General features: G+C 41.4%; 4 protein-coding genes across 4 annotated transcripts; all 4 read right to left on the bottom strand.

The window, feature by feature from the left end:
* Positions 1-229: 229 nt before the first annotated feature.
* ATC70_005497 (uncharacterized protein) lies at positions 230-3,091 on the bottom strand (the record flags this gene model as incomplete). The annotated part of the gene is made up of 5 exons (XM_064824785.1): positions 230-1,032; positions 1,101-2,420; positions 2,498-2,582; positions 2,645-2,728; positions 2,804-3,091. 5 exons carry the CDS (start codon positions 3,089-3,091, stop codon positions 230-232), a joined length of 2,580 nt encoding a protein of 859 aa, XP_064680162.1.
* A 2,275-nt stretch (positions 3,092-5,366) lies between these two features.
* ATC70_005496 (uncharacterized protein) lies at positions 5,367-8,579 on the bottom strand (the record flags this gene model as incomplete). The annotated part of the gene is made up of 4 exons (XM_064824784.1): positions 5,367-6,849; positions 6,958-8,182; positions 8,255-8,374; positions 8,441-8,579. 4 exons carry the CDS (start codon positions 8,577-8,579, stop codon positions 5,367-5,369), a joined length of 2,967 nt encoding a protein of 988 aa, XP_064680161.1.
* A 405-nt stretch (positions 8,580-8,984) lies between these two features.
* GBP2 (g-strand binding protein) lies at positions 8,985-10,504 on the bottom strand (the record flags this gene model as incomplete). The annotated part of the gene is made up of 5 exons (XM_064824783.1): positions 8,985-9,225; positions 9,284-9,999; positions 10,054-10,238; positions 10,293-10,374; positions 10,469-10,504. The coding sequence occupies 5 exons, from the start codon at positions 10,502-10,504 to the stop codon at positions 8,985-8,987; spliced, it is 1,260 nt and encodes a 419-aa protein (XP_064680160.1).
* A 1,420-nt stretch (positions 10,505-11,924) lies between these two features.
* ATC70_005494 (uncharacterized protein) lies at positions 11,925-14,020 on the bottom strand (the record flags this gene model as incomplete). The annotated part of the gene is made up of 6 exons (XM_064824782.1): positions 11,925-12,293; positions 12,354-12,590; positions 12,674-13,162; positions 13,226-13,342; positions 13,400-13,535; positions 13,602-14,020. 6 exons carry the CDS (start codon positions 14,018-14,020, stop codon positions 11,925-11,927), a joined length of 1,767 nt encoding a protein of 588 aa, XP_064680159.1.
* Between the last annotated feature and the right edge of the window lie 216 nt (positions 14,021-14,236).

Below are 14,236 nucleotides of genomic sequence, written 5' to 3'. Positions count from 1 at the left end.
AATGTACCCCCGGTTGAATGTTCTATAATATCGATATCAGAATTGATGGATTTTGTATGGATTTTGCCTTCTTTGCGAACATTGCGTCTTCTAGCACACAATTTCTCCATCTTGTTATTGGCTGGACATATCTCCGTTTTTTGTATTTTTATAGAAACTAGGAAAATCTCATCATTGTGGGGGAGAGCTTATTATTGGATGAAGAAGGGGTATATTCACTGGTGATCTTTTATTGATATACGACGATGCTACTACTGCCACTACTACTGCTGGTTGTCATGTAGCTCTTGCGGTTTTTGACCAGATCCTCGACCTTTTCACTCGAGATCCTTCGTTGTGCCATGTAGCCAACGCCTCCTTGGCTGTTGCCGCTGAGATCCAGCAGATCCAGCAATGTATGATACAGAAATTTAAAGGCCCAGATGTTGCCTCGAGTGCGTTTGATGTCGACCACGTACAGGCCAGGTAAGTTTTCAATCTTGGACAGCTCGACATTGAATTGCACCTGTTCGCCATTGTCAATGCCTTGTTCGCCGTAAATGATGTGGGTGGTGGATGTGGTGGCTGTTGTTTTCGAGCCGATGTTGTTGCTATTGTTGCTGCTATTGAAGAACAGCTTGAATGGAATCGTCGTTGTGTTCTTTCTGGTGCGCGTGCTCCCTTTTGTTGACGTGTTTGCATTGGCGTTGACCTTGTCTGGCACTACCGGATGACGGCGACGTGCAGGCCTGACACATTTGATTTTGAAATCATGACATTTCTTCATATCAATCCCCATGAGACTGAGACACTCCTTGATTTCATGTAGCACTTCATTGGGTGCTTTGGATGTGAGTGCATCTTGATCTACTGCTCCTCGGTGTAACCTCAGCTTTGAGTCATTAAAATCTGCTGCATAGGATCCCAAAGGCTTACCAATCGGCATGGCTCTGATCGGATTGGGTAAAGCACTGATAGGTCGTTGTGGTTGCTGCTGTTGCTTTTCAGGTACCTTGTTGTGATTGGCTGCTGGCCGAGAAGGAAATTTTGTGCCTAAATGATGTGATTTTATAGATGAATGATTTGATTTGAAATGCACCAAGGATTATAAAATACGTTACTTTGTGATTTACTGCGCTTGATAAACCATTCCATTAGTTTTTGGCCCTTTAATTTAGCTCTGTCACTGAACGAAATGTCATCGTGGATGGTGGTTTCAGAAACAGAGGGAAGAATTTGCAGCGATTGATGCTTTTGTTGCTGTTGATTCTTGTTGTATTCACTTGTTGTTCGTTCCCTTTTAGTGTTGTATTTGCTTTTATGTTGAGGTTGAACACTGGCGGATCGATTGGGTATCTTGTTGGTTGTGGAATTGGGCTGCTGATACGATGTTTGTGATGGTTGTTGTTGAGATTGAGGTTGTAATGTAGAAATAAATTTAGCTTCAAGAAACGAAGTTGCTGTAGTAGTGGCAGGTAGTGCTGATTGTGCTACGTAATCATCAGTAGTATCAGCAACAGCAGCAACAGCAGCAACAGTAGTAGTAATAGTAGTAGTAGTAGGAGTAGTAGTAGTAGTAGTAGTAGTAGGAGTAGTAGTAGTAGCAGGGTTCTTGGCAGTGGTATGAATGACAGATGCTGGCGATGATGAGGAGGATGAAGATGAGGATGCAGTTGTGGTGGATGAGTTGGATGCTTTCGGTGTGGGTGGTAATGATTCTCGAGCTGTTACATTTTCTTCCCGAGATTCCGGTTCATGTAAAGGTAGCATAGTAGTGCTATTATCGTCTTGAGCAGCAGCAGCGGGTGATGATAACCGAGAATCCGAGGATACTGTTGCACTGCTCATGTGATTGTGCTTTTCTTCTTCAACCACAAACAAGTGCTGGTGTTCACTTAACCACGGGTGTCGCTTGATTTCTTCCATAGTACATCGCTTTGCTGGATCTGGCACCAACATGCGTCGCAGCAAATGAGTGGCATCTATGCTCATGGATTTCGGTATTTCAAGTCGAGTGCTGACAATATATTTGTACAACACGTTGATATTGGCCCCCTGAGGATTAGTTGGATCATCGTCAAAAGGCAGGTAACCACACAGCATGGCAAACAAAATGACACCGCATGACCAAATATCCACGGCTGTACCAACGTACTGATTTTCATCGTTGATCACTAATTCCGGTGCTGCATAACAGGGCGATCCACATGAAGTGGCCATCAAATCTTCTTGAGCTACCTGAAATCGATTTGCAAATCCAAAATCTGTAATGATAATGTCTCGATCTTTGCTCAACAGTAGATTTTCCAATTTGAGGTCTCTGTGCACAATGTGCTTTTGGTGCATGTAGTCTACGCCGCTGATCAACTGTGCAAAGAGTCGTTTGGCTTCAGGTTCTTGCAGATAATGATGCTTCAAAATGTAATCGAATAATTCACCACCTGTACAAAAACAATGTGTAAGCTAAAAGCCCATGACATGCTTTTTTTTTAATTTTTTTTGCTGTTGTTTGTATTACCTGCTGCACGTTGTAATACAATTCCAATGTAATTTTTAATTGTTAATACTTCAAACAATTTGACGATATAGGGATGATCCACGCTCTAGGAGTCAGTTGTCAGCCACTCGCAACACACTCTCTACCATGCTCTCTACTGGAAGCTACCTTGAGCACGGATATCTCTCGCTCCAATTTTGTCTCTAATGAAGCCAATTTGATGTGGTCTTTTCTCATTAATTTAATGGCTACCTAAACAAGTCCAAGGAGTTTAACTACTTTTGTGTAATCTACAAGTTGTCTTTGTGTAATATGGGCTTTCTTTACCTCTTGATTTGTTTGAACGTGAACTCCGGCCTTGACTTTAGCAAATTCACCTTCTCCAAGTGTTTGCAACAACAAATAAGGTCCAAAATACGACGGATTTTTGAGCTTAGGCTCATAGCCGTACTTTTTGTACACCTCCTGGTACCATATCAGATGGTTACTGTTGCTGTTGGCATTGTAATGCTTGTACTTGTTATGTCGATGTTGCTCTAATTCACTGGGCACTGCCATGACTGAGTAGGCGCGCTGATGTGGATTGGCAGTGGTGGTAGTGTCGGATGGTATCATAGGGCAGTTGTGAGAAGAAGATATAAAAAAAAAGTGTATGATATGCGAAAGAAAGAGATGAAAATAATTTTTATAAAATCGTCTCATCATTTACATATAAATATATACAAAAATCTAAACGTGACATTAAAAACTAAGGGGTAAAAATAAGTTTTCCACATCGTAACACATAAACAACAACAACAACAGCTATAAGAACAACAACTGGCTATATGAGGCCACAGCCATTCTCTGCATGAATACTAACCAGAGTAGGCTGACATGAGCACGGTACATTTGCTGAACAGTGCACTGCTGCCTGCCACATTTTTGCATCCCTCGAGTTGCATGACATGTATATCATCATTTGAAACAGTTTACTCTTTGGCAGTGTTTATGTAATGTGTGTGTATGTACATGCAACAAACAACAACAACACCAACAGCAGCAGCCATGTCAAGTAGACACTATTTATATACGTGATGATACATGTATCTCTACTGGCCCTTCATCTAGATACTACATACCGTGATGTCTGGCGTTTGCTTTGCTTGATTAATGGTGTATTAATAGATCAAATTAATGCATGAAATCATATGAGACACTATATAGCCTTTTCCTAAAGCACGATGGCAACAAACACCATCTGGGAAGCAAGCCTCAAACAGGAATATCCAAGCATCCCAAATGTTGACCTGTATGACATGCACGCCCGGATAAATTTCTCTCCAAGCAAAGTATGTCCCCCATGTCGACTCTAGTGGGATCACACCCCACGTGAGCGAAAATAGCAATCAACATGGCAATGCTTGATATGCAAGTTGGCCGAAAATGTCCAATAGACTTGCAGCAACCGTCTTGTTCAGTACAAGTCTTTAAGATGGAGTATTGGTTTTCAGCCATCACATGCAGGATTGCTTTGTTTAAGTGAGGAGACAGATAAAGGAACACACATGTTATTTCGCCCTGAATGTTCTCCACTTGAAACTCAAATGAAATATCAAGATTCAGGTACCACACACACCTTGTGTGCCAACCACATGCCATTGCAACGTGCGACGAAATGGTAATTGTTTCACCAAACGATGGTTTGCATAAATCAGATATTCTTTGAAAGTACGCACAGCTCGACCTGTGTGAGTTGACAGCTTGATTCCATCGGTTTTCTTTTCGCGTTTATATAGTCAACTATTAGATGGTATAATTACAGCTTGACTAATTAGCTGTAAGCTTATTCCAAGCAAAAACACTGATTATCTTGGTTTCTCATATTTTCTGTCGTAGCATCATTCGCATCAATCATGAATAAAGATGAGGCCATTGTGGTCAATAACACAAAGTGAGCATTGCAATAGAGCCACAGACATGTAAATTGCACCAATGTTGGGGATATCTACAAAGCAAGGTGCTGTTCTTGCAATCCTGTAGCCAGATTGTGTCAGACTAGCTTTGATTGCGATAATTATGATTGATTTTAAGGTGACAGCTCTCGTGCCAATGCTTTGGGAGCTTGGTAGCTTCTAAAATGCTTACTCAACCCGCTCTCTACATATACGCCTTTAGAATGATTCCATCTAAACGTTTCATATACTCGCGATTGACATCGGATGCTAGTGATATTAGGTATTAAGTACTGTTCAGCAGCACTCTTTCTTGTTACTGCAATATATAATACATGGTCAACGTAGGTTTTGCTTTATTCAAATAAATATATAAAAACGAGCTCTAAAGAGTTTGTTTATAACGTTGTATGTATATGTTATATGGAAACATTGTAGTCAAGTTCTTCAGGGTATCCATGTACAATGCCTGCCTCGACAGCTTTCTTGAATGTGTATGTTGGCAAAAGTACTGGGAATCGAGGGTCATGATGAAAGCAAATCTTAACATTGGCCCTCTCGATTGCCTCCTTGCACACTCTGATGTTGGAGGGAGTGAAGTCGAGCATGTAAATGAAGCACAAGGCTTCGTTGCGAGTAAATATGTTGCTTGTATTCATGATTAACAAATATAGTGGAGAGAAAGAGCAAAAAAAAAAAAAAAAAGAGAGAGAGAATAATCCTTTTGGCAATACACAACTGATAAAATTGGATGTTGAATGCATGACTTTTGATTCATGCTTGATAAACTTGCTTTATCAAACTCTCATCACAGCCATTCTATCTCTTGAAAGCAAACAGAGGACAAAAATCTATCTAATTGAATTGCAGTATTTATTATAGTATAAAAAAAACATGTCTATATAGTATTAATGATGCCAATATTGGAAGAAATCAATGTATCGAGTAGCAGGTGGCTACTTCTCCTCCTCTTCCTTTTCTTTGTCAACCATTAGAGAGTCGCCTTGTGAAGCATGTGAAGGTGCAACCGTGGGAGGGAGAGGCATAGATGACGATGAGCTGCGAGAGCTTTTAGGGAGTTGCTTGTTGTTTCTACCAGAGCCAGAAGATCCTGCACGGCGCAATAAGCCTTGGAGTCTAAGAGTAGTAGAAGCTCTTGGCTGATGTGCACGACGTTGAGAGTTTGACGATGAGGCAGATGAAGCACTCTGTCTACCAGTAGCAGTTGAGACTGTAGCATCTTCCGTATTTGCAGCGGTCGTAGCTCTAGCTCTGCTTAGAGAATTCATGTTTGCGCGATGAAAAGAGTCAGACGAAGAAGATTTGATCCATGTAAATTCAGTTGATTTGCTCGGTTTCTTTGGCTTCAAGTTTGTGTAGTCTGGCCCATCTGCTAAGCTTGACATGGTTTCAGTTGATTTCTTTGCGCTTGCTTCAGAGTCGAGGTCATAGAAACCTTTACGCTCATGTAGATCTTGCTTTTCCAAGTCAATGTCTGCCTTTTGCTTGTCCTTGGTATTGGAGCTGCCACTGCTATAACTTTTGTAGTCTTCTTCCAACGCCTTCGTTTTAGTATTCCCCTTTGCCTTTTTCTTGTCTTGTTTTTGCTTCTGGTGTTGCTGTTGTGATTGACCTCCAGATGATCTGTTGGTTTCTTTTCTTAGCCTCTTTGTCTTCTTCTTTTGCTCCTTGGCTTCAATTCTTCGTTGTCTCTTTGCTTCTCGTCCAGCCTCTACCTCGAGTCGAAAGAGTCTCTCTTTTTCCTCTTTCTCTGCTTGCTGCTTCCTTCTTTTGTCCTCTGCGCTTTCTTCTTGTTGCTGCTCTACACATGCTGAACTTTTTTGTCCTTGACTTTCGTCATTGCTGCTCTCTTTATAACAGCTCTCGTCGCTACCAGATCTACTGTTCTCTTCAGCGTTGCCATGCCCTTCACCAAGTGTTCCAGAATTTGCAGGATTTTGCACACTTGGCCCAGGCTGCTTTTGCTTAAGTTGGCCATGATCACCGATAGTAGGGGTTCCAGGGCCAAGAGGAGCATCATCTCGAGGTTCATCACTAGGACTCCAAGCACCTTCTGATGGCTGGCTAGGGCTTGCGTGACCTTGCACAGTTGGTCCAACGTACTGTTGTAAAAACTGCCCCTGATTACATATAATGGGAGCTCCTGGAAGAAAAGGACTAGAAGAGCTATTATTAATAGGACTTGAGCCACTGTCTGTTGGTTGAACAGGACTTGCAGGAGTATAAGGGTTGAAGGGATTAGGTCGATTAGGTGAACCAGACTGTCCAGGTGGACTAGAAGAACTAGATAAATTAGGTGGACCTGAGTGCTGTATAGTTCCAGATTGAGCAGATGGAGCAGGCTGACCAGTCAAGCTAGAATAACCATGTTGTCCAGGTGAACTTGATGGGGTAGGCTGAGAATATCGAGCATCTGGGCTAGATAAACCATGTTGAGCAGATTGGCTCAATGGAGCAGGTTGAGTAGATGGACCGGTTTGATTTGGTGAACCAGGTTGATTAGGGGAACTAGATTCAACAGTTTACTCAGAAGCTCCAGGCTGACCAGATGAACCAGAAGAGCCATGCTGAGTAGACGGGCTTGAGGGAGCAGGACGATCAGGTTGAACAGATGAACTAGGTTGTGGAAGGAAACCGGAATGACCAGGTGGACTAGGTTGACTGGATAGTGTATTTTGATCTTCATCACCTTCTTGGGTATCATCGCCAGACATGTTGTTATTACCACGTTGATTAGTGTCATCACTACGAGTAGTATCATTAATCCCACTTTTATGCTGATCTCCTCGATTGTCTGTCTGTGTGCTAGTAGCAGTACTAGTGGTGTCACTGCTGCCACTAGTTACATCAGCACTACCACTTTGATCGCCATTTTGTGTATCGGTGCCTGCACTTGCTACAGAATTGACATCAGTTCCAGGGGTAGCTGTAGCAGGAGTATCTGTAGTAGTACCAGCAGCTGTCTCAGTTGACTCGGGTCCACGAGATGTACCTTCAATAGACGTGTTTGCAGTAGTTTCAGTGCTACGAGTGGTAGGTTTTGCCTCAGTGGTGGGTTTAGTCTCTTGGAACGCGCTAGCAGTAACGGGTTTAGGTCCTGAAGATGAGCCAGTTCCAGTAGATGCGGCACCAGTAGTAGGCTTGGCTCCAGAAATTGCGCCTTCAGTCGATGAGGTTTCAGTAGTGTTAGCAGTTCCAGTAGCAGTTGTGGTAGTGGGAATAGGTGCAGTGCCTCTGGTTTCAGTGCTCGCGCTTATCCCTTGGCCAGAGCTTCCTTGACTATCAGTATTGCGATCAGTTTTTATCTTGCCTGATCCAGTACCATGATTTTCGCAGCCATGATCTCCATCACCTTGATTCCCATTATCAGAACCATCAGAGCCATCGTCATCAACAGGAACTAGTTCGTCAGGTATTACAGGAGGGTCCCAATTTCCTTTGACCAAAGCAATAATGAAAGCAATAGCTGCAAACACGAGATGTCCGTCATATAAATCCAAGTAAGGTACAAACATAAAACTAAGTACATGACATATGAGCAAGCCGGCGCAAAGCCTCCACAGGTTTATAAGAAATTTCAACTTGTAGAGACCCTCATATTCAGATAGATTTATGTAGACGCTTTCCTCGCCTAGCAAGTTGATGACACGGTAGTTTGGAGTAAACTTGTCATAGTCGTCATACACGAAGAGATGTTCAAGTTCATTGATAGGCTGGGGCTTACTCTCAAACTTGTGGGTGCAATAGTCTACTAAAAAAACAGAAAAAGCAAGTATCACATTAGACGCTATTATCATACGTTTGTGTGCTCATTCAAACTTACAATTTATGGTATGAAGGCTGTAAAAGTAGGCCTGAGTTTCTGTTTTGGTAGCTTGATAGATATACAAGGTTTTATCAGCAGAATGGATGACATGATTTGAATGTGAGCAGTTGTCAGCAACTAGAGGATGATTAGTATTAGCTTCAATGGCCCCTCTCACAGGAACAAATCGCAAGCATTACTTACACAAGACGTTAGGGATAATAAAATCGTTGACTCTCTCAGTGAGAGGAGAGTAGTAGTCAGCAGGCCTGACAAGATACACTGTCAAGGCGTATAAAGGGATGTAAAAGGAATAAAGTATGATGCTGATAAGTCGCCTCATAGGTAAACCTAAAGGTAAAGAGTAAAGAACAGGAGAGGAAGCTTCATTGTAGCCTTATATACATGCTTTAACTGTATTACTGGGGATCATTGTAAATTGACACAATGAAAAGAACAAGGCACCGTATTGTTTCGTTTGCCAATTTCCTAGCTAATATCATCAAGCGTCAAGGGCTCATCAAGTTTCTATGTAAAAGTCATGAACACTGTACAGTATACCGAGTCAATTGTAGCCATTCGCTACAGTAAAGATGAGAGCCTGCATTGGTTTGCACGTACAATGCTTTCAACACTCGATGCCTAGTCTTTGGCTTGCTATAAGTCAGTGAATGAAATGAAATGAAATGTCGAGCTTTATTTAATTTTTTTACAGAATTCAGAGTGAGGTTGTTAAATGTATTGTGTTTTATAAGGCATCTTGTTGATCTTGACCCTTGTTGTTTTGTCTGTAGCCACTGTTGTTGTTGTTGTTATTATAATTATTGTTACGGTTGTTATTACGATAATAGTTGTTACCACCACGGCCACCACGATAGCCACCACGTCCTCTAAAATTATTACGGTATCTTGATTGATCTACAGTGGCTTGACCAAAGGTTTCCAAGTTCAACTTGCGTTCCTCATGGAAATGACTACGACGAGGTTCACTAGGAAAAAAAAACAGTGTTAGTTTTAGCTACGACGTAACTTTTGAACACGACTCACTTTTGCTGGCGTTGTTCATTGCGTTCCTTGGACTCACAAGAGATGTTGTCAAAGAAACTGGATGTCTTGTCGTAGAATTCATCAGGTTGAGGAATCTCAATCTCCTCTGCCTCCTCATCGTTCACTTCCTCGCCGTCCTTCTTGACAACTTCGCTTTTGTCAAACTTGGCGTTGGAGGCTTCAAAATCGAATTCAGAATTGGGAATGCTAAATTCAGTCTTGTTCTTGTTGTTGTTGTAGTGGCGATCACCGAAATTGTTGTTGTTGCTGCTGTTGTTGTTATAGCGACTATTTCTGTTACGGTAATTGTTATTGCTGTTACTATTGTCATAACGACGGCGAGGTTGTTGCTCATCAGAGGAAGGTTTGCTGCCAATAACAGCATCATCACCTGTGTTTAATTCGCTCACTTTTTTTGCCAATTGTTCGATGGCAGCCTCATTGATGGTGGGTTGCAACGCGTCAGTTTCCTCCAATTCAGCCTTCAATTCATCCAAAGTATTCTTTTCTAGTTGTGCTTGATCTACTTTGGGTTCGGCAGGATAAGAGGGCTGCCAGTAAGATGAATCGTTGTTAGAGCGTTGCTGTTGTTGTTGTTGTTGCTGAGGCTGCTGTTGAGGTTGCTTGGGAGGTTGCTGAGGTGGTGCTTGCTGGGGTGGTTGCATGTACATGTTGTTGTTCATGTAAGGGTTCATGGGAGGATAACCGCTCATGCTCTATACACTGTAATTAACATCACATAATCCATCCTAATCACTAGCATTTCTTACCATGATAGCAGGATCTTGAGGCATCGTAGGTGGTGGTGGTGGTGGTGTAGGCTTGGGTGGTGCCTCGAATACTTGTAAATCCTTGATATCAGATCCACGGAATACGACATAATCAAACACATTATCAGAAGCAAGGATCTCTTCTTCAGGCTTGCCACGACGACCTTCAGTACCAAATGAACGCACTACCAATCACGGTCAGTACGCAAATCTTGTCTGTACTATTATATGCAGCCTACCTTGCTTTAAACCCACAGTTGAGTCCTGAGCATTGATGCTATGGAGGATACCCACATAACGGATATCACTCAAACTGATCAACTATCCATATTTTGCGAGTTAGCTTTTCGATTCAGTACGGAAGAAAGAAATTTTTTTTTTTTCCTCCATTGAACATGTTGCACATCATCCTTACCGAGATTTTTGAACCAATGTAGTTTTCTCCTGCCATGCTCGTTGCTTATTACTTTCTCAAGAATGAAAAATAGACAAAGGGTGGGAACGAGTTGAAAGAAACAGAGAGAAACAGAGCCACGTAGTGCGGGTGTGCCAACGTTCTCCTGTTGATTGAACCAACGTCATGAAGACCATTCAAATTGTTTCTCTGCCGCATCAAGTGACATCACGTTGTGTGACGGTACGGATAGATCATCTGTTGGAATCTGTCAATGCAGATCAGAAACAGCATCAATTCACTGGCAGGCATAATAGCTATAACAATGCATACATCAAGTAGTTTGTGTCGTTGGGAATCTCAAGGCAAGGTCGAGAGTGAAATGCTGTTTAAATTCAATACTCAATCAGTGACCCAATGCCACTTGCCTCGAGAGGTACAAAATGTGTTTTCGTACATTCTGATATTTACAGTGCAATCTCGCATTTCAACATTTCAGTATCATAAAATTAAAAGAAACTTCTCCGTAAGCAATCTATAACTATGAATCCGACTCTTTTACGACTGTCCACATCTATACCCATGGAAACAATTCACATACGGGTGTATAGCATACTTGCAATACCACTTACTGCTCAAACGTATGTAAATTACAGCCAACATTGGGTAAATTTGAGCTGCAATTTCTCGAGCTACAAGTCGTTTTAGACCGCCAGAATAGCGCCAAAAAGTTTCTTTCATCCAGCATGTAGTAACTGACACCTTTGCTCAGCTTTTTTGAAATTGTCAAAAATCGACAAAAAACCATGAGGTATCCCTCATGGTTTTCATCGAAAATCAAACGATCGCGTTTTTTACCTTGATAACGAAGACTTTTACTATGGTATATCTTGAATCAAAGTGTTTCTATCGATCTAACGTAACCCCTAAAATCATCTCTGTGGGACTTTGATATGTCAAATTTCGACTTTTTGGCCAAAAACCTCTTTTCATATTTTCATAAATTGCTCAATAAGTTTATTCAAAACATCTATATTACTTGGTATCATTGGATACATTTTGAAAAGTACTCCAAGAAAGCTTAAAGAAGCAGGGGATGATCATCATATTGTACTTAGTCGAATCTGCTAAAATAGATCAATCGAGTTGAAAACCATCAAGTTTTGGCCAATCTGGAACAGACAATAATGAGTCTGTGTTTGAATTAATTCTGGCTGGAGGAGCTGGCTGGCAAACTCAATGCCCTTTTCATCGTGAAGGCAATATTAATTCCACGTTCTTTAGTGAACGTTGACAACATTGAGCAGGGGAAAGAGGGTAAAAACAAAAGTGGTCTTCGTGGATTGATTGTGAAATCATTAGTCATATATGAGCCAGGCCTGACAGATGTCTGGAAGCTCAGTCTCCAAAATATTAGTGTTGTAACAGTGTCTAGGGACTGAACATTTATTATAATATGATGAAGTTAGACATGCAGCTATGCTTGTTGAGTATCAGTATCAAGAGTATCAGCAGTGCTTGTGAGAGGCGTCACTGCAGGTGATGATGTGTTTATATTTGTGTTGGCTGTTGTCGATATGGGTGTTTCAAGTCTATGCTCGTCGCCTACTACCTCTAGCTGTGGTGAATTGGGACCATCCAACACTTGTTTCGCTGCCATCAATCTCTGTTCTGTTGGGAGCTCTACCAACGATAAATTGGATGTTGTCAAGGAAGATGAAGACGAAGAAGATGGCGACATGGTAACGCTGTCATGTTTTTGTTGTGCTTCCACCTTTTGCAGCATGTTTGTCGTACACACAGCAACAATGTCGTTTTGTAGGTTGGCCAGTTCCTCATCCAAAGGCTAAGTTTCCATCACATCATCAATACAATTTAAATGGCTCCGACTTGAATACACACTTACTGGAATATTAATGTCCAAAAAGGTCAGGGTATGATTCATTTTGATGGAGATGGCAAGCGCCAAGATACCGGCCATATCAATATGAGGATTCTTTGAGAGATCCAATCTACAGAGTGATGCGTTTTCGGGAAGTGCTTCAGCCAATGCAATGGCCGTGCTTGAATCCAGTTGTGTTTCGGATAGGTTTAAGCTTTGCAAACATGCGTTTCGAGCTAAAGCATTCTTCAAAGCCAAGATCTAAATGAAGTGGCATATAAGTATGGATGAAGGTTGATTGCAAAAAAAAAAATATATATATATATATATATCAAATAACGTACACCCTCATCCGTATCATGTCCCAACGGATTCATGGACAGATCCAGCTCCTCCAAGCAACGATTGTCTCCTAGTGCATTCGATAGCAAGGACAGACCTTCGTGATTGATTTGACAGTTGGATAAATTCAAATGCAATAAGCTGGTGTTATTTCTCAAAACTGCTGCCAACGGTGCCAACATTGAATTTAGCTGATTTCCAGATAGATCCAGATCCTTGATACCATGCAAACGAGGGGCGATGAGATTGGCGATCCATGTCCCCTGATTTGGTGCAAAATGGTTATTTCGCAAAGACAGTGTTTGCAACGATGTAGCATTAAAGACTCCTTCTGAAAACGACTGAAATGTCTCTGTCGGTGGCTTTATGTTGCATTTATCCATCACCAGCTTTGTCAATGTGGTTGCATATTGTAATCCTTGTGCTAAATACTGCATTCCCTTTTTCTCGAATGTACATCGTGACAAGTCAACAGATTGGATTGTTTTGGACTAGTAGACATCATTGGTTAGTTTCGTATTGTCTCCCCTTTTCATCCCACCACTGAACAGTACCTCTTTGATGAAAATGGCTATGTATTTGTATCCTTTTGATTTGAAATTGTTTTGTGATAGGTCCAAACGTTGAATGGTACCGCTTACCAATAAGCTACACAAAATAATACGAATAGCCTATTTTTACATTTTCTTTTTAGCTGGTATAGAGTCTTTCATATGAAATTAGCTTACCTCGTCTTCCAATTTGCAGTTTGATAAATTCAGGCATTCAAGACCAAATTTCAGAATGAAAATATCAGACAATGGTCCAGCTTGATGAGCAGCAATAGGTTGCCTGGATAAATTGATGGTCTGTAATTGCGATGTCCTATGACACGCTCTCTATAAGTAGGATATCATTTAAAAAAAAAAAAGATATGGGTTGATTACTTACCGGCTCTTTCTTAGAAGGTTTCTGAAGCGGTCTACACAGCCTTCCTCTCTTTGAATACAAGCATGATCGTAATGGTTGGCCAAGTCTGTAACTTGTGGAGTTTGTTGTTTGGTAGCAGCTGCATCACTCTTTTGCTTTTCATACAATTCATCTCTGGGTATATCGTTTGCGCAGAATGAATGCTCCGTTGTGAGATTGCCAACAGAAAATGTAACTCGCTTCAAATCTTGCTTTGCTAATAGTAAGGGATTGTCTGCATCGTTTTCATCTTGTGCAATGTCTGTTTGTGAATATATTTTAGAGTGCAAACGAGACAGCCATGACGTTCTGGGCGGTGGGTTGATGGCTGTGATAGACGTATCCTTATAGTTGATGTTGCTCTCTGGTCTGTATTTGAGGATACTCTTGGGCTTGTTCATTTTATAATAGGAAAAAGAGAAGAAACAAGAAAAAGAGAATCCCGATGTATTTCAACGAGCGGTTTTATTTGCCTGGCCATGCTGAATGCTACCACCGCTCTGCTGCTGCTATTAGAAAAAGGGGAACAAGAACGTGAGTTTGTTAGCAGGAGGAAATCGCTCACACACAAAACAGATACACAGACATGTCCTGTGATCAATCTGATGCTCATATTA

Source organism: Mucor velutinosus (assembly GCF_035048745.1).
Source record: "Mucor velutinosus strain NIH1002 chromosome Unknown tig00001544, whole genome shotgun sequence".
In the NCBI taxonomy this organism is placed as follows: domain Eukaryota; kingdom Fungi; phylum Mucoromycota; class Mucoromycetes; order Mucorales; family Mucoraceae; genus Mucor; species Mucor velutinosus.
This window is presented reverse-complemented; position numbering and strand designations above follow the sequence as displayed.